This window comes from Bos javanicus, chromosome 16, assembly GCF_032452875.1.
Source record: "Bos javanicus breed banteng chromosome 16, ARS-OSU_banteng_1.0, whole genome shotgun sequence".
In the NCBI taxonomy this organism is placed as follows: Eukaryota; Metazoa; Chordata; class Mammalia; order Artiodactyla; family Bovidae; genus Bos; species Bos javanicus.
In genome coordinates this window covers 50013344-50033041 of record NC_083883.1, presented here as the reverse complement: position 1 = coordinate 50033041, position 19698 = coordinate 50013344, and the positions used below count along the sequence as shown (strand labels likewise).

General features: G+C 52.6%; 1 protein-coding gene and 2 long non-coding RNA genes across 5 annotated transcripts in view; 2 read left to right on the top strand and 1 right to left on the bottom strand.

Annotated features, from left to right (window-relative positions):
- Positions 1-46: 46 nt before the first annotated feature.
- LOC133227891 (uncharacterized) lies at positions 47-8367 on the top strand. Its single transcript, XR_009729992.1, has 2 exons — positions 47-225; positions 731-8367. It is a non-coding gene; the product is annotated as an uncharacterized LOC133227891 (long non-coding RNA).
- Positions 5001-19698, bottom strand: part of CEP104 (centrosomal protein 104) — a 40203-nt gene continuing 25505 nt past the window's right edge. For all 3 annotated transcript variants that reach the window (XM_061382941.1, XM_061382943.1, XM_061382942.1), the window contains 10 exons: positions 18668-18844; positions 16886-17092; positions 16338-16445; positions 13483-13519; positions 13204-13270; positions 12051-12159; positions 10560-10698; positions 10335-10402; positions 8215-8305; positions 5001-7357 (listed from right to left, as the gene is read on the bottom strand). In XM_061382941.1, the coding sequence (XP_061238925.1) occupies positions 7242-7357; positions 8215-8305; positions 10335-10402; positions 10560-10698; positions 12051-12159; positions 13204-13270; positions 13483-13519; positions 16338-16445; positions 16886-17092; positions 18668-18844 (1119 nt within the window). In that variant the 3' untranslated portion in view covers positions 5001-7241. The remainder of the gene's footprint in view (positions 7358-8214; positions 8306-10334; positions 10403-10559; positions 10699-12050; positions 12160-13203; positions 13271-13482; positions 13520-16337; positions 16446-16885; positions 17093-18667; positions 18845-19698) is intronic.
- Positions 17087-18847, top strand: LOC133227892 (uncharacterized). The gene is made up of 2 exons (XR_009729993.1): positions 17087-18274; positions 18490-18847. It is a non-coding gene; the product is annotated as an uncharacterized LOC133227892 (long non-coding RNA).

Below are 19698 nucleotides of genomic sequence, written 5' to 3'. Positions count from 1 at the left end.
TAGAGCGCCGCCGCAAGCGTCTTAAAGGAGCTGGGTACAGTAGGGGCGTTGGGACCTTCAGCGCCGTGGACCCAGTTCTCGCTGTGGGCGTGGGACCTTGAAGCACGGGCAGCTGGTCGAGCCCTCCCACCAGCGAGGCTGTCGGGAAGCAGCAGGAACGACCGAGTCCCTAAGAAAGACCGGAGACCGAATCTGCGGACGCGTCGGCCTCACGGCCCGGGGGAGGTGCTCGGCAACGTCGTGACTCCCCGGGCTAAAAGCCGTATACAGGGCGAAGGGGGAGGAGATGCGTGGCTTTTGGGGGAGAGGAACGGGCCTTAGAAGACAAACGGGCGGGAGGACCGTGTGACACCGTCTATGTTGTTTCTCCTAGTCCCTCGGGGGTCTCGGGCGACTGAGTTCCTTTGGGAGGCTGTTTAGGCAAGAAGGGAAGTTCAGACAGGCCTCTTCCTGCATTGACTGATTTTCAGGGGCATACAGCTCAGAATAGCCAATGTACCGAGGTACACGTTTCCGGGTGGCATAGACCTTTACCCTTCAAACTCAACCAAGTTCATCTCGGTAGTTTCCCATCTGTTGGCTTCCTCTCCCTGCCCTGTGGCCATAATCACCCCCATGCGTGCGTACTGAGTTGTGTCTGATCCTGCGACCCCGTGGACTGCCCAGGCCCCTCTGTCCATGGGATTCTCCAGGCAAGAACAGTGCAGTGAGTTGCCATTTCCTCCTCCAGGGGATCTTCCCGACCCAAGGATCGAACCTGCGTCTCCAACTTCTGCATGGCAGGTGGGTTCTTTACCACTGCGCCACCCGGGAAGCCCTTTAAAGCCCCAGCCGTCCTGTAATCAGAGTTGAGATGACTTTCCCTTGTCGCAAGCATCGAATAAGTCTTTTCAGTTTTTAACAAGCACCTTGTGCACTTTTTTTTCTTTATAGGTTAGTGGTTTGTGTATTGGAGTCATCAGGAAATTAGAAATGAATGTGGCCCCAGCCCCCTTGTCCAGAGATGCTGGCCTAGCAGTCTGGGCTGCAGCTCGGGTGTGGGGATTTACACGCTCCACAGGCATTTCTGTTGGGCAGGCAAGTTTGTGAGGCTGCTTGGGAGCAGACAGTTTGCCTGTGTTAGGACCCACGGGCCGGAAGTGTTTGGAGGAGGGGGTGAGAGGAATAGTGCTGAGGCCGACTGTACTATTCTTTGTTCCTGTTTTGTTAACCCCTCACCCCAGCAGAATTGCCAGTTTTGTTTTGAAATTTCTGAACATTGTATTGAAGGGTGATGGACTTCCAGAAGGCACAACACATCCGTGTAGCCATCATGAAGCTCAGGAAAACAATGGTCACCCGTCTCTACAACACCCCCTTGTACCCTGACACTGTAGTTTTGCTGCTTTTTGGTGCTTCCTGTATATGGTGCAGGGCCAGGCCTAGGTCTGCGGGAGTCGTCTGTGTATGGGTGGCACTTGGGCATTGTCTGCTCTCTGGTGTTTCAGTACATTTGAATGAGTGTGTGTGTGTGTGTGTGTGCGCCGCTCAGTTGTGTCTGACTCTGAACCCCATGGACTGTAGCCCGCCAGCCTCCTCTGTCCAAGGGGATTTTTCAGGCTAGAATACTGGAGTGGGTTGTCATTTCCTCCTCCAGAGGATCTTCAGGACACAGGGATTGGCATCTTCTTCACTGGCAGGCACATTCTTTACCATGGCGCCACCTGGGAAGTCTGTTGTGAATATACCGTGTTTATCTACAGCAGAGCCTGTGTGCTGCGCTGATTTCACCCTTGTCACCCTGTGACCCCACACAGGAAAGACACTGTTGTGACCAGTTCCATCTGTGAAGGACAGGCAGTGACTGTCCCAAGGTCAGGAGAGGGGAGGGGAGGCCCCTAAGATCTTGTCCGCCCTTGCACTTCCCTCCATGTGCACTGTAGCCACACCCAGAAGAGCTTTTGGTCTCCTCAGTGATTTCTTGGAAGATTGTACACCCATACTTAGTATCAGTGGCTTTCAGTTCCTGGGACCTGCATGTCCTCTTGCCTGCTTAGTTTCCTGGAGTAGGTTTCTGGGCGGCTGTGCGACAGCTTGTGCTAACACATGCCATCTTGATAGGCAATGTGGGTAGTAACAGTTGTGTAGAAGCTGACACTGGACACCACCAACCACCACCACCAGGAGAGAGGATAGTGCATTGTGAGACAAGCTGAAAGCAGATGGCCATGTGGACATGAGCTGAGCTGCACACGGAGGCGCGAGTGACAGATCACGGGGCGGTTCCATGTGCACAGCATGTGAACATGCACACAGCAGCATGAGTGACAGATCATGGGGCGGTTCCATGTGCACAGCTTAAACGCACCAGACTCAGGGTTCCATCATGAAGGGATCCACGCCTTTGTGGTGAGTCCATGAAGACAGCAGAGGTGGATCCTGGGGATGGTGTGAGCAGACCCCAGTGCTATGGCTGCACCTTCCCCAGCCTGGCCCAGGTGCTGGGTCGGCCTGTGGGGGCAGCCAGTCCAGCAGACCCCTCTCCATCCCCTTCCCTGCCTGAGTCCTGGTTCCATCACTGTCCATACCCTGGTCCCCACCCATGTCCCTGCCCTGGTTGAGGCTGGGGCTGGAGGCCCTGGGTGCCGGCCTCACTTGCCCTCCTGCCTCTGGCCCAGCCTTAGGATCCCCGAATTTGGTGAACAGCACTCCCAAGCGTTGTCTCCTTACCCTCCGGGGAAAGGAAGATCTCAATTCAGAACCCTCACAGTGGTGCCAACAGTCACCCCACAGTGTCAGATGGGATGCCGCTCCCCTGCATTTCCAGGACTGGTCTCCGGACACCAAGAGGCACTAATAGTGAAGGCACGGCCAGATGACTGGTGCGGAGGTGGCTGTGGGCCACTCCTGGGGAGCCCTCAACCTTCAGGATAAGGGCCGCGAAAGGGGGCCATGGGGATGAGCCAGACCCAGGCTGCCTGCTCACAAGACCACCCCTTTCAGAATCTGACTCCGCTCTCCACTTGCACCTGCGGGATACCTCTTGATGGGGAGGGGCCTGCACACTGCCCCTGCACATGAGCATTCACACTTGGGTGGGGGTGGGGTGGGGGCTGTGGTGTCCATCCTGAAGCTGGGGGGGGTGGGGGGCTTGCTCCCGCCCCACTGGGAAGCATCCCCAGGTACCTTGGGCCAGAAGAAAGCCTGGAGCGATTTCAAGGCCATTCGGGCAGGTGGATGGCCCCACGCCTTCCGTCTCCCCCATCCCTGCCGTGGGCTCAGCACCTTCCCCACCTGAGCTGAAGGAGTGGAGGCTGCCTGGGCGGATCTGCTATGTGCAAGGGGGTAGGTAGGGGCCTTGTTAGCACCTTCCTCTCAGCTCCATTCCAGGTGGGGACCAAGGCAGAGACAAGCAAATCTGGACTCCACTACCTGGAACCTGTGCCCACACCCCCGTTCCAGGGTGCACAGAGGTGCAGGGTTTAGGCACTGAGCCAGTCTCCCTGGCTACAGTGGAGGTGAGAACAGCTGCCCCACAGGTCTTCAGAGCGTTCCAGAACACCCACGTGGGGGCACAGGACCTCTCAATGCAGCAGCTCAGGGGGTTGCTGCCTTAAGCCCTGACCCCAGATCCAGGAGACGCAACCCCACCCAGGGCTTCCCTGCCCCCAGTGGTGGAGGGCTGGGTGCAGGCCCCAGGGCTCCCAGGACTCCCAGGACTCGGGGCGCACGTTGTTTCGCAGGCTTTTGTTTTTAGTGCTGACCTAGTTTTTTTTTAATTTATTTGTTTTCGGCTATGCTGCGTCGTCGTTGGTGTGTGAGCTCTTCTCTAGTTGCGGTGTGTAGGCTTCTCATTGCAGTGGCTTCTCTTGCCGGGAAGAATGGGCTTTAGGGCGCGAGGGCGCCGACTGTTGCTGCATAAGGTCTCAATAGTTGTGGCTCCTGGGCTCTGGAGCACAGGCTCAATAGTTGTGGCGCACGGGCTTAGTTGCTCTGCAGTATGTGGGCTTTTCCTTGATCAGGGATCAAACCTGTGTCTCCCATATTGGCGGGCAGATTCTTTACCACTGAGCCACCAAGGGAAACCCCTGATCTAGTTTTTAAGAGCAGATGAGCAATGGCACAGATGAACACCTAACTGAGAGCAGGTGGAACCATACTCTCCCAGAGTTCACACCAGCTTCCCCCTCCTTCCTGTGCACAGGCTCGTTCACACACTCTGCCTATGCAGGTAAGAGCACCGATTTTTGCTGTTTAAACTGTAATGCCCCTAAACTTCAAGTTTATGTATATGTGCAACCATGTCCAACTCTTTGTGACCCTATGGACTGTAGCCCACCAGGCTCCTCTGTCCATAGGGATTCTCCAGGCAAGAATACTGGAGTGGGTTGCCATGCCCTCCTCCAGGGGATATTCCTGACCCAGAAATTGAACCCAAGTCTCCTGCAATGCAGGTGGATTCTTTACTTGCTGAGCCGCTTGTGGAAGGCTTCCCCTTCCATATATAAGGGGAAGCGTGTGCGTGCGTGTGTGTGTGTGTGTATGGAAAAAACTAACTTCAAAATGGAAACAATCATAAAATCAAAACTAGTAAAAGCTTAAAACCAGTCTACAGCAGAGAAAATACTGTTTTACTTACTTGAAAAGCAAAATAACCTTGTTGGCTGGTAAAAATCCCCTCTTTAAAAAGGAATAAAAAAACACAGGAAGAGATTAAGAGGTATGAACCTCTGATGGGAGCACAACTGGGGTATATATAAAATGTTCTCTTTATCCCACAGGATAAAATTGGTCACTATTTCTAACTTCTGTGCAGCTTAAACTCTTTTAGCTTCTTTACCACTAAACCCACAAATAACTTATTTTAGGAACTAGACTCCCTCCTGGCAACTTAGTGCCCCCTGCCCCTTGCCCAGCAAACCTCAGCGACTCAGTGGCATCTCAGGGCTGCATCACGCCTGCATGTTTACAGAAGATGTAACTTAACCATAAGCTTTTCAAGTATAGTCTTCAAAGGGACAGAACATTTAGTAATCTTTTTATTATATTCACATGCTCAGGGTGAATTCAACCCTGAGCCCTGAAACAACAACAAAAATATATTACTTAGATGTTTTATAATTTTGGTACCTGAAATAAAGACAAATAGAAAACTATGTCAAAACATTAAAAAGTTGCAAATTTTCATTAAAAGTATTTACATTTGTATTCTAATGCCAAATTTATAGATAATTCTTTTAAATTAGAATACTCTGAAATATGAAAATAATAAATATTGTTAAATAGCCACAACATATTCATGAATGAAATTTCAGTTATTAATTACTGTGCCAAGTTTAGATATTTATGAATGGCCAAGGCAGCTTACAGTTCCTTTTTACTTTTTTATCCTTTATTCTTGGTTCCTTAATAGCATATAACTCTGTAAACCTTTTAAATGGCCACTGATCACTGCCAGGAATCATTTGAACATAAACACATGATTCTTCTGTAATCAGCAAGATCGACCTGTTTTAAATGCAATTAATTTTGTCAATCACTAAAAATTAAGTATTTTTATAAACATCTTTACATTACAATATACAGAAAACATTATATGTATGTTTCTTAGAAGTTTTGATTGGCGAGAAAAGGATAATTTCTTGGTTAACTTTTCTTGTTCTATTTAAAGGAGTATTTTATGTATACTTCAGCAATGGGTTAGAAGGTTGTGGCAACACACCTTTTTGAATCAGGAAGAATCATTTTATAATTACCTTGGCATCCATACTCTGCTCTATCGAGTAAAGTTTTACATTATTTCTCCCTCCATACTTTACAATTTTTTAATAGCGTATATTTTTGAAGGTAATTCTCTTTGTCAGTCTTATTCTGGCTCAGGATTTTGAGTCAACCACATGAGAAAGTATCAGTTCACCACAGACTGACTAGTACAGGTTCACTGTCACTAACTTACCCAGGGAGTACCTTGCTCAAATAGCTATTAGTTTTTCTTTTAAATATTATTATATATTTTGTTAGTTTTCATGGTTTGGAATTAAAATTTCTTACATTAACTGTGCAGTACAAATTTCATCAGTTCCGTGAGTTTCTAGTGGGCATCCTGGAAGCCCACCTGTCACACACTCAGGAGGAAGGCGTACCCCTGGGCACACGGCCGGGCAGGAAGGGCAGGGCTACCTTCTTTGGGTCTCTAGTGGGCTGGGCACCTGGGGACCACAGGCCTGGACACGAAGATGGCCTTTCCAAGCACGTTTTGGACAAACTCTGGCTTTTCCCTACAGCTACCTGGCTCTGGAGCCAGGCAAGCCACTTCCACAGGCTGCAGGGGTTGGGTTGGTTGCAGGCTGGTGAGGAGAGGTTTGGTTTCATCATTTTGCTTGGCTTTTATTAAAGTACGGTATAATGTGTTGGAGAAAAGAACATACAGTTCCAGTTTCCACAGATCCCAGTGGGTCAGTGTGAGGGGCTGGGCAGAGGCTCAGAGGCTCCTCTGAAAGTTACACAGGGTGGGGGTCACTCCATCTGCCCCAGGGGCTTAAGGAAAGGCCTTTCTGACTGACATCTGCTCACATGAGTGCAGGAGCATCAGGGAATGTCTCATATATTTTTAGGGCTTCATGCATGTAAAGAACTTGAAGCCCCCTGAGGAAGGGCCTGCTGTGCAGCCATCAGTATTAACCTCTGATCCCCTTGGGGTGGGGGCCAGCATGGGGGTGGTGGTGTCAAGTGGGCCACGCTCAGAGCACCTGCAGGTGAGAACTGAGGGGACTGGGCAGCGACCTTACTTCTCCACCTTGACCTTACTTGATGCTGCTGTGGACGTGCAGGCTCTGCAGGCTGATGGCTCCCTGACCTTGAGGGGAGGAGTCACAGCCGGGGAGGAGGAGCACAGGGTGGACTCGCAGGCACCAGCCCACCTTGTCCCATCCTGGCCCCATGAGCCCTGCGAACCGTCCCCCATCCTGAGAGAGACCCACGTGCAAGAGGTTTAGAGGGAGCGAGGACTGGAGAGGTTGCTCTGCATGCGCCTGCCCGGTGCTGCTCTTTCGGCAGAACCATCTCCCTCTGTGACCCTGGGCGGGAGGGCAGAGACCCGATAGCGGAGCCATGGGAGACAGAGCCGCACCCGGGACGGGCACGGCCAGGAGCCTGGGGCAGCAGGGGCGAAGCGGGGGTCAGCACGTCTAGGGATGCTCCGAGGAGACACAGCCATGTCATGGGAGCTGCGCGGCCCCTCTGGAGGTAGGCGCTGCGTCCTGTCACCGCTTCGTGTACGTCCTGCTGGAGCCTTTACTCAGGCCCCCCTTCGGGGTGGGGATCTTGCTTCCCACCTTGGATCCTGAGGTCCCTGCCCTGGTGGCGGCTGGGCCTTTACCTGCAGTGGACATGCAGACACACAGAGTGCGGGGACACGTGTGAGCCAGGGCACAGAGCCCAGTGGCGGTGTGAGTGGCAGGTGTCACAGACACTGGGAGGAGTGGACTACGAGGGGCCCGGACGCACCTACCAGGGGGTCAGCACCATGCATGGCGGTCACCCAGCCCGTAGGCGGCAGGGCCACCCACGAGGACACACATGTGATGGCAGAAGAGGAGGAAGAGCCAGAGGAGCCTGGCGCACGCTTAGAAGGACCAAGCCATACACCTCATTTTCAACTTCAAAGCCTTGACTCCCAGATGAGAAACCAGAAGCCACGTGGCCAGGGCCCCACTTCCAGGCTGAGAGGCTGGGGCGGCTCCCCAGCACCATGGTCCTCACTCACGGTGTGGGGCGCGGGAGGCACCTCGCATCAGTGGTACAGCCAGCCCATCTGCACTGAGCATGGCTCCTCAGGTTCTCATTGATCACGTGCCCCGAAAATAAAAGTCCGGTATCCAATACTCTTTCAGGTCAAGAATAACTTTCTAATGAAAAATACTAACTTTTCTGTAAGGCATTCTAAATCTGACATAAAGTAGCCAAAACTGATTTAGGAATCAGGTCGTGGCGCCATCTGTGGTCTGCTACTGCAGTTCCTGTTTCTGGACACTGGTGTGGGTGGTCTGGAGGGACACCAAGCCTTGAGTGTGCCTGTGAACACCCGCGGTTTGAGTTGTCAACTCCCTGAGCACCACCACGGAGTCTGGGCGAAGCAGGGTCACAAGAGGGCCTTTAGCCAGAGCCTGTGCTGCAACATGACGACCCTGCCTGCCAGGGACCCAGGGGCAGGGCCGAGACCACGCGGGCACTTACCCGGTGGCAGCACGGGCGTCCTGTGAAGCACATGCGTCCGGCGAAGGTTCATGGTGCAGCCAGCGGGGCCCATGAGGTGAGCCTTCCACGCCTGAAGTGAGAGGCATGCAGTGTGGCAACCAGGCCACCAGAGGGGCCACCAAGATGACCAAACCAGAGGCAGTTACTACACATGGCAGTCTCAGGGGGTTCCTGAGCTCTGGGTGTGTCCTGCCCTGAGCCCCTGAGCACGATGATCCCAGAGCACCCGTGACTTATGAGCTTCTAAGATACTGGCCCGCACGTCACATGCCTCCTGACTCTTGCATGGCTGAGCACCATGTGCTGAGGCCGCTGTCACACATGTGCGATGATGCAGGGGGGAGGGGCTGAAGGAGGCCCTGCCAGCAAGGAAGCGGGACCTCGGTCCTACATCCAGTAAGAAAAGGGTGCTGCCAGCGCCTGGAATGGGCCAGGAAACTCCTCCCCAAGTCGGGCCCACAGATGACAGTGTGGCCAGGCCGACACTGTAAGTGCAGCGCTTTGAGACCTCGAGCAGAGGACCCAGCCAGGCCGTGCCTGGACTTCTGACCCGCAGAAACTGTGACAGAATAACGGGTGTTCAAGCTTGTTGGCGGGTGGAGACTGGTTAAGAAAATATAGAGGAAACAGAGGAAAAAGGAGCATAGCCTGCTGCTGCCTCACCACGTGGCCTGAGGCAGGTGCCGTCCCCTCCAGGCCGGAGTTGGAGTGGTGGCGGGGGCAAGAGGGGCAGAGGTCACTGCAGATGCCAGCACTGCTCAGAGCAGGGGGCTGGCTGGTCTCCACAAGGAGGGGGCTGGTCGCCTAAGACAGTGGCAGCACAAGGTGACGACAACTAAGCAGAGCCACCTAACCTCTAGCTGAACAGGGACCGAGGAAAAGTGCACACATTTGAGAGCTGCCTACATGTAAGGAAAAAATTAAGCCATTAAAAACCCTTGTTCTGTAAGAGGAGGGATAGGGAGCAGGGGCAGGCTGGCAGCTTCTGCCTGGTCTTCTCTGAACTGGCCTCATTTTACAGACATCAGAACCCTCTAAGTACCTTATATAATTGCAGAACTTGATTTTGAAAACTGCCAGGACCTGCACATAAACTGAGACAATGAGGCTCAATTGTTACCAGCCGGGGTACAGCAAGTGGAGTGACTCCAGTGCCCTGAGGCAGATGCTGGAGCCCACGTGTCCAGGGGGCAGAGAGGGACAAGAGGAGCTGGGGTGGCTAGCAGCGTCACCCTGCCCACAACGACCGGGGACCCTGGGGTCAAGACGTGCCCACTGTGTGACGGCTGGATGGGCATCTCTGGGGGCTTTGGGAACTAATTCTCGGGAGGATGGAAAGAGACTCTGTCCTGAGACCCATGGAGTTAAAGCAACCCCTGCAGCTCAGACTCTGAATCAGCAATGTCAGTGTGAACTTTCATGGATTTATCTCGACGTTTTCCCGGCTCTGCAGAGAGGCTCAGAAGGGTACTGGCCCACAAGCACAGAGCACCCAAGGGGGTCACGGAAGGTCATTTCCAGTGAAGGGAACCAGGAAGGGAAGGCTTGGTCGGAGCCAGGAGGCTCTGCGTCGCCAGGGCCCACTCACACTGCCAGGCGCCCATCTGCAGAGGCCCCACCGGCCAGAGGCTGGCTCATCCACACACCGCAAAGCACTGTGATGCCCACACAGCTGAACATATCCCATAGCCTAAAGCCATGGGTTCACAATGATGCTAAGATCCAGACAAACAAATAAGCTACCGCCAGAAGATGCTGGGCACACAGCTAGTTATTCTGAAAACTAGCTGACAATGGAAAGGGAAGGAGTAAGCCTTCAAGTACCTCCCACACACAGCCAAATCCATGGCCAGGAGGGCAGAGCCGCCTCCCTGAGAGCTCACAGATGTTCTGGGGTGGGGGGCACGGCATAGAAACCTGGAGACAGAGCTCCAGAACCACCTCTTCCCGACACCCTGTCTCTGCGCTGGCCCAGCACTATAGCAGCCTCGATACCGACAATCGAGGTGCCTGGTCGCCACCCCCACTTCAGCCTCTCCCCCAGTCCCAGTCCCACACCAGCCCTTCCCCACGTCAGCCCCCTCCCCACCACCCCTCACCTCTTCTCCGGGGCTGAAGTTCTCATGGCACAGAGGACACCGGTTTGCCAACTTCTCTGATTTGGCGGCTGAATGAATTTGAACGAAACAAGGATTTCTGGTTACTCCTGCGGGTCGTTGATAGGGCACCAGCGGCACTGGCAGACGTGGGACCTGACCCCCAGCCCTGCAGCTGGGCCCCCGGGGATGACACAGTTTGGGGTCTCGAGGTCTGAGGGCACTCACGGTTACAGTCTCTGGTTTTGACGTGTCTGGGCAGCTCCTCCTTTGAAACAGCCTCGCTGCAGCGGTAACACCTCCCAAAGCCGTCCTTCTGGTCACACTCGGTCAGCAGGTGCTCCGTCAGGCTGGAAATCTCCACCACCTGCAGAAAGAGGACATGCCACGTGGCTAAGCGCAAGGTGGTGTGCTGTCCCGGCCCCTGCGAGAGCGCTGCTTCCTGAGGCAGACGCCTGCCTGTCACCTCCGTGGTCATTTAGGGTACTTTGCTGAAGACCCCTTCCCTGCCCCTGTGCTTGTCACGTGACGCCAGGAGCATCTGGAGGCCATGGCTGGGGCGGGCAGGGGATGTGAGGGTTCACCCCACAACCCTAACCCTAACCTGAACCTGAAGAGCTCAAAGGCTCTACGTGAGGCCTGGGGTTCCATCCTGGCTCTCGGCCGTTTCTAAGAATATGCTGGAAACACAGGAAGAGACCCTTTCGCCACTGGGACACCTTTGCCAGGAGCAGCTGACATGCACCCGAGAGCTTCACCCCACAGACTGGCGTACTGCTCAGGAGAGAGGGGCTCTCAGAGTGGGATCTGTCTTCCGCGCTCCCCTCTGCAAGCTGGAGAGCCTTGAGGACAGACAGGGGAGGGGTTCTCTCCTGCTTCTCCTCCTCTGTCTGAGCAGGGCCGGCTCCATCACAGGAGATGAACGATGGGGGTGCGGGAAGCCTGCCTGAACAGGATGTGAAAAGTCTTAGCCCTGAAAGGGACCAACAGGGAGGACAACATTAAAACAAAAAGCTCCCGCGCGGCAACGAAAACGCTGGACACGGCGGGCACCGCACATCCAGTGTGTCAGGGATGACCACACATCAGTGACGATGAGACAGCCGGATCAAGAGCCGGCGAGACACCGCAAGTGCTTTGCAAAGAGGGAGCAGCAGGCCAACAAGGGACGCGGCTCCCCCTCAGTTTCATCAGGAAAGCGAAACGGGGCACACGGTGGGTGGCACGGCTCTGCAGGGAGGGCTCACTGGGCGTGGCCACTCTGTGACCCCACGAGGGCCCTCGAGGTGTGCACCCAGAAAGTGCACCCACACGCACAGAAGATGCACACGAGAGAGGCCCAGCAACGCTCTTCCTCAGTCTCAACCCCGCCACACGCAGGGAAAGGATGGATAAACTGTACATTCAGACAATGGAATGCCGCAAACAAACCCCAAACGCAGCACAGGAGTCCACTTCCATAAAATTCAACAAGCAAGAAGCAGGAATGAGGACAGTGAGGAGTGGACGGGTCCGTGGGGTATGTGTCCTGGTGGTGATTACTCTGAGGTATCTACTTTGTGCTAATTCAGGAGCTGAAACACCTACGGCTTGTATACACTTACACATGCGTTACACTTTAAAAACTAAGAAAAATCAATCCCAACTAAACAGAGTGATTTACATTCAATGATTTTCCCCACAGCTTTCCTCTGAAAACACTAAGGCTCTGTGCCTGACCTGTCTGCAGTGTTCGCATCTCGTCAGCATGAGGCAGTGCTTCCAGTAATGGAGGTCCAGGCCTTCTTCTGTGAAGGACTCACTCCTCTCCCCACAAAAAATACACAAACTGAAACGAGACAGAAAGGTCAGAAGTGAGGCCCAGGTTTAGGTTGGCCATCCCCACTCCGCAGGCTCGCAGGAGCTTCGTGACCTCCAGACCGCAGCCAGTAGCCACGGTCCCGGTCCCGAGTGGGCTGCAGCTGGACCTGGAGGCAGGGCCACACCTCACCAGAGGGTCCTCAGGGACGGCCGGATGGCTCCTTATTACAGATGTAAAAAAAGGCTTCACCATGCAGGCGTCTGAGATAAACTAGCTTAGGATCCCTCTGAATTCTGTCAGTGTCATCAAGCAGAAAGGATATTTTAAGTCACAAAAAAAGAGTAGACTGTGTGTGTGTGTGTGTGTGTGTGTGTGTGTGTGTGTGTGTGCGCGCGCGCACGCTTGCACTCTGTAGCGTTTGACTCTGCAACCCCATGGACTGTAGCCTGCCAGGCTCCTCGATTCTCCAGGCAAGAATACTAGAGTGGCTTGCCACTTCCTATTCCAGGGGATCTTCCTGACCCTGGGGATGAACCTGCGTCTCCTGCATTGCAGGCAAGCTCTTCACCACTGTACCACCAGAGAAGCCCTGAGTAGACCAAGACCTTTCTCTTAAATTCCTCGTAGATTTGTCTCGGCCACTGGACAGGAAAAAGCATTTTGCTCCTGTAAAATGAGCCTGACTATATTCAACACCCTGTGATAAACCATAATAGAACAGAATTTGAAAAACAATGTGTATACATGTGTAACTGAGTCACTGTGCCATACAACACAAATTCATACATTGTCATCAACAGCACTTCCATAAAACATCAAAAAAGTTTTTTGAGTCTGTGACAGGCCTTTTGACAAATAGGCTGCTCACTTCTGTCGGGGAAGAGAGGGAAGGTTATCCTGACTCAGCTGATGCTGCCTGGTTTGGAGGCCTTTTCTGAGCTTCTGAAGTCACTGAAAAGAGCCGATCAGTTCGCGGAACCCTAATGAGCCGGGAGAATATTATGTCTCACAGTGCTTTCATGGTTGGTCCCTCTAATCACCCCACAGTGGGTCAGAGGTGGCTCTACTCACTTGTCTAAATAGTGGTTATCTGGAATTTCTGGAGCGTTTGGTGGGGCCACTTTCCTTTCTTGAGTGTCTAAAGAAATTAGAAAGTGATTTAAGTAACTTTTTGTAGAAAACTACTTTCAAAGTTTTAGTAACCAGCTGGATATGAAATACAGTTTAAAAGTACAAGTTAGTAACAGGCAATGCTTTACACTTGGCTCTGCGGTGTCTGGGATGAAGATGTTTGCTGAATATACAGAGGTGGTTTCAATGCAGAATTTTCATGATGTACATTCTACGTACCCTGGTTCTTGGCCTTTGTAGCTTCACTCTCTTTTTCCTAAAACACAAAGACAGAAGGCTCAGGTCAGGCGGCTGCAGTGCCTATGAGAGTCTATCCAGGATGCAGTGTGATCCTCAAGTGTGACCTCAGGGTCTGAGGCAGAATTTCCATCCGCAAACAACACATTTGTCTGAAAGAGTCACCCACACTTGACCTTACACCATCTCCTTTGTCCTGCTCCCCCATGGCCCCTCCCTCGGGGCTCCTGCCCTGTCTCCATGGAAACCAGTCTTTGTCAAGGCCACTTAACTCTCCTCTGGGTCACCTGCTCACCACTGGTGTCCCCCGTGGGACATTCTGTGGGCTCCCAGTGGCATGTGGCTCCCCAGCCCACTCCTCTAGGCCCTTCTTAGTTGGGCTCCCAGGGTGTCCCCTGCTCCTCTGGGACTCAGTCCACCCCATCTGTACAGATCCTGAGGGTGCCCTTGTCCAGTTCCAGGCTGGACACCCACCTCTGTGCTCATGACCTGAATGTCTGTCCTGTCAGCTGGCCTCTCTGCTGCTCAGAACGTACTCAGGCCTCTGATGTCACGTGAACGTGACTTACTCAGACCAAACTCCTGCTCCCACCCCCCCGCCCTGTGCTCCCCCCGTGCCCGTGCCCTCGCAGCCTCTGGCGTGGAGCCCAGCACAGTCAGGAAACTTGGACACGTCACACCTCCCTCCTCTCCCCATGTGGCCTGGCCCCGGCCCATCAGCCAGCCTGCAGGCTCTGCTTTCACACACCTGGATGCCTGCCCTTGTCACCACCTCAAGCACAGGGGCCAGAGGGACCCATCATGCCCTAGTAAGGGATTCACTTCTGCTCAAAAGCCCTGGTGGCTTCTGTGTCAGCGTCCAGGAGCTCCTCCCACCCTAGGCTTTCCTCTCGCACCAGCCAGTCTGCTCGACGTGAGCTGCTAGACCCGCCAGCCTGGGCTGCCCCGGCCCAGGGGAAGGGAGTCTCGCGAGGGCTTGCAGTTTGGCTGGAGAGCAGGAATGGGCCGGCCCCCGATCCGTGGCCTGAGTGCATGCACAGACACTGTTGTGACAGCAGGAATCACAGTTTACCTGACAGCGAGGGACTTCTCTCAAACTTCAGTTCTGAACACAAAACCACACAAAACACTATTCTGGGCTAGGGACAGACTTAATAGATTGATGTTGAACTTGCGAATGGGGTTCACATGATTTATACACGTATCTAGAGAAGGTAAACTTATAGATGGGTTCTAGGTAATGGTGGGTTAGTACACTTTGCAGGGAAAGAAATTGTGCCAAAAGTGAAATTTTAGTTATAAATTTTACCTTAATCTATGCTTTGAACAGATTAGAAAACTGATTAGTAATTTACAGCTTTTCCCTAAGACTCAGGAGCAATCAGGCGATTTAAAAACATTCTGCCATTCTCAAAAGTTCTGGAGACAGCTGGTGGTGGTGGTTACACAACGAGGTGAATGTGCTTAAAGGCACAGAACTGGAACCTTAAAATGGTGAAAATGGTAAAATTTATATATATTTTATAATAATAAAAACTAAAAAAAATCGTCATCCTCCCGTGAGACGCCATGAGCAGTCATCTCAGGACAAGGACAGGGGCCCATGCAGTGTGGTCCTGGGGCACCTCTGGAGCCCAGGAAGGGTGGGTGCACTGCGAGTGCTCAGCAAACACTGAAGGACGGAGGAGCCAGTGAGGGTGCTCCGGGGGAGGCGGGGGATGGGCACCCTTGTGCCGTGACCACAGGGACACAGCCTGTGACCTCAGCAAGCCCCCACAGGCACTGTGACAGGGGCCACGGTGGCAACATGGAAGGGGCGGAACTCGGCCACCTCCAGCTCCTGACCTCGTGTGAGCACTTAGCTTTCTGCACGGTTTCTTCATCTGTATCATCGTGCTGGGAAAAAGCAGCAGCAGCCTGGCCTGCTCCAGGAGGCCTCAGGGGCTGCGGACTGTCCAGGAAGGTCCCTCATGGGCACGGGCCTCCTCCCTGTTCCCGCCAGGTGGCCGTGTTCCTGCTCTTTTCATGGATTCTGACGCGCCAGCATCACTGTCGCCCTCCGTCACAGGCACTTCGACACGTATTCTGCCATGCTTCCTTTCCTTTTCACCATTCTTAGCCACTTATTATCCTTTTTTACAAAGTGGCGGTCAGAGCACTTCCCAGGAGACCCGCTGTGGACACAACTGGGGACTCCTCGGCTGTGTAACCAGCTCAGATGCCCACGCCCTTGCTCTCTTACTGTCACCTGAAGGACGTAACCATGAAAGCCAGGGTGATGACACGCGTGTGTATGGGCTGCTGAAGCGAGCGCATGATGACACGCGTGTAAATCACAGAGGCAGGCCCTTCAGAAGGGACACGCTTCTACGGGACCAAATGCCGTCTGATCCCCTGTGCACGGGGACTACAGCTTCCTGACGGGAACGTCTGCCTGAAACCTTCTGCTTCCTGCACAAGGCAGGCAGACCTTCGAGTCAAGCTTATTTTCCTCCTTAGCCTCTGAAGGAGGTGAGGACCTGTGGGTGGGGGACCTGTCCTCGCCTGTCCCTCCCCCCTCCCCCAAGCTCCTGCAGGCCCAAGTGTCCTGTCTGCTCTAAACACAGCCAGGCCAGCAGTGTGCTTCATCCCCGACGGGAATGAAGAGCAGATGATTCAGCAGGGGATTCCTTTTATTTCCCCCTGAACTCACTGAAGAAACAGCAAAGAATAAAGATGTCTGTTTATAGAATCCCACAAAAAGCAGACCAAGCTCTCTGTTCATCTATATAAGGAAATAATCGCTCACAGGATTTTGACCGAAAGCAGGAGGGGGAGAGACAGAGACTCCTGCCGACCTGGACTTCGGCCTGCATCTCCTTTAGGGCCGCCAACTGCCCTTGCAAAGCTCTGATTTCTTCTTTCTTTCGTTTTTCCGCTTCTTCAGCAGCAGCTCTTTTCCGTGCCTGGTATGGAAAGATTTTCCATTAGAATCGATTTTTAGGGTAGCCTTCGGAACTGAGTGATAAGCTATAGCACATATGTCTCTTATACATTACAATCCTCGCTAAGACATTTGAATAATATACCTATGATTAAGAGAAAGATCCACCAGGTTCAGCTAATAAATGTTTACTGTTTTACTGTTTTATTTTTAATTAAATATAAAATGCTTTACTTTATACTAGAGCCTAGTTGGTGAACATGTGCTAAATGTCTCCTATGGATAAACCTGAGGATGTCCTCACATGAGGCCACCATCACCCCTGTTCACAGACACAGTGGAGGAACCAGGACCAGTGTCTCCTGTGTCCATGCAGCTCCTTGAAACATGCGTCAGTTTACTCTGGCACCAGATTACTTCTTAAACATGGGGTCAAATCATAACTTTGGGAAGTTAACTCACCCTCATCTCGGCATCTGTGGGTCTGCCATCTATTTTGGCAAACCCCTCAAAGATCGTTTTGTAGAGGACGTTCCTGCGGGTGGTGCTGTCGTCGGGCGGGAGGTACTCTAGGACGAGAGCCCGGTGCTGCGCGTACAGGTCCAGGATCATCCCCACGGCCGCCTCACGCACCTCTCGAACCCTGTGCTCCAGGGCCTGCACTGAAAACTGAGAAGAGGGCCGGGACGCGCTCTTGTGACTCAAGTTGTAAAACAGCCACGTTTAGTTTTTCTGGCATAGAAAAAACATAGTGTTAAGTCACTCAGTCACGTACGACTCTTTGCGACCCTATGGACTGTAGCCCACCAGGGTCCTCTGTGCATGGGATTCTCCAGGCAAGAATAGTGGAGTGAGTAGCCATGTAGCCATTTCCTTCTCCAGGGGATCTTCCCAACCCAGGGATCGGACCCAGGTCTCCCACACTGCAGACAGATTCTTTACCATCTGAGCCACCAAGAAAGCCCAAACATAGAGGCAATATAAACACTTTAAAAAAAAAGAAGACATTGCCCACAGAATTCCAGCTACTAAGATGCAGACTTTCCCTCACTTATTTTATACTGGAACTTGTGTATGCAATTATCGTTTCGCTCTTTCCTACTTCAGGTTATAAATGGCAGTTTTAAAGTTACATCCTCCTGTAAACTAAGCATTACAAGGCGTGTTTGTTTCAGCTCTTTCTAAGAAACAGAGCGCTAGGACCACTGCACAAGCCCCCTTGGAAGTCTCTCCAGCTCCCTGCCCCTTCCACCTGCCCCTCCCCCTCCCGAGGCATCAGTCCCTGAAGCTGGAGGACATGAACCCTCAGACGTTCTCATTATGTGTGTGCCATGTGTGTGTACACAGGCTTTTGTTTGACATCATAAATGGGCTTCCCAGGTAGCTCGGTGGTAAATAATCTGTCTGCCAACACATGACACAAGAGATGCGGGTTTGATCTCTGGGTTGGGAAGATCCTTTGGAGGAGGAAATGGTAACTTGCTCCTATATTCTTACCTGGAGAGTCCCCATGGACAGAGGAGCCCAGTAGGCTATAGTCCACGGGGTCACAAAGAGTGGGACATGACTGAGCACACACGTACATAAATGGCTCACTGTGCGTATCATTCTGACACTCTATTTCTTATTCAATGTTTCTTTTTCAGGATCTGTGTGTGACCTTGAAGTAGATGAAGGATCTGATCCATCCATCCTAAGTGCTTTAGGATCACACGAACCTATCACAACATACCAACGTTCCCATATATAATGGCCTTTCAGGCATCGGTCTCTCACTAGCTGGGCTTCTTCACTTCCTCTCTCCACCAGCACAGCCAGGTTTTACCCTGAACCTTGTCATCCTCAAACCCCGTAAGAACCTTGAGATGTTCTGACTGCAAGGAACCCGCTACCCCCTACCTGGGATGGTGACCTCCCACCTCCCCAGCCCACTCATCTGTGCTCCCTCCCATCTGTCACCTCCCACGAGGTCCTCCTGCCCTGGGGGGTGGGTCCATCACTGAGTCACCCCGGCATTCCTGCCCACTCTTAAATCTGGGGTCCCCTTCCTGTTCTGTGTTCACCAGGTGAAGCAGAAGGTGCTGCAGGCTCCAGCACCCACATGTGTCAGAGGAAGCAGGGACGTTCTGAAATCATGCCTCTCCACCCCACCCCCCACTGATCTGCAGCTAGCACTCCCCAGACACCCACGTGCTGCAGCCACCAGCTTGGGCCTGGCTGTGGCGGCCACCCCAAGGCGCTCACCCGCATCACACTGTCCACGGTGAAGCCCGCACCCTCCGTGCCCAGGTCCCGCAGCAGTCGCGCCAGCAGTGCCATCTGGCTCATGGCCAGGTGAGTTGAGGAGTTGGCTTTCAGCGGCTGGACCAGGTAAGATGGGATGACCTGGAGAGACTTCACTTCCTTAAACAAGGCTATCTCCTAGAGAGACCAACAGCATCTGCTAAGTTTTACTGGAAAATGAGAGGGGTTACTGATTGCTAGTTGCAAAGTAAACACTGAGGGAAAAAATGAGAAATAAAAGATGACAGTGACAGATGACGGTAAAGTCATTTGTCTGTAAGCGCCTATTTCTTTTTAAGATATGATAACAATTAAGAACAAAAGCCTGAATCATCAGAAATAAGAACCATGATCACTTAGAGATGAATTAAAGCTTTACAGAAAGTGTGATTAAAACCTTAGTTTCTCTTCTCAGGCTCTCACAACCTTAAGAAAAATATTTTCTAATTTCTAAAATTCTAAAAGAAATTAAGTCTTGCTGTAAGAACCTCCATTTCAGTATTTTTAAACTTTAGCCAAGCGTGTAACAGGCACATATTCAGATGGACTGATCCCTGATGGGTTGAGATGAAAGAGGGTAAGTGCCTCCACACGCTCTACTGTCTCTACTCAAGTATTTCTATAATTAAGATATTCATCACTTAACTAGCCAGATGCAAGGCAAGAAAAAATGATAAAATATTAAAGGAAAAGACTGAAGAAATGATAAAATATCGATGAAACATGAGCTGTAACAGACAGAAGTCTGTTTTTAGCCGGTCTGTGGCCACACCACCCAAACACCTTCTCATTCTGGCAGCACCGTTGGCTCTGCCTCTGGGCCCATGAGTGGCTGGAAACCAATGGGGAGGAGGAGGGAGGGGAGCCCCCGAGAGCAGCAGGAATATTGACCTCCCTGGGAGACACAGATGCCGCGCACAAGGGGCCGCACATGGCCACACGGTGTAGGCCGTCGGAAGCTGGTGCAGTACGGGAACGCCTGCACACGGAGG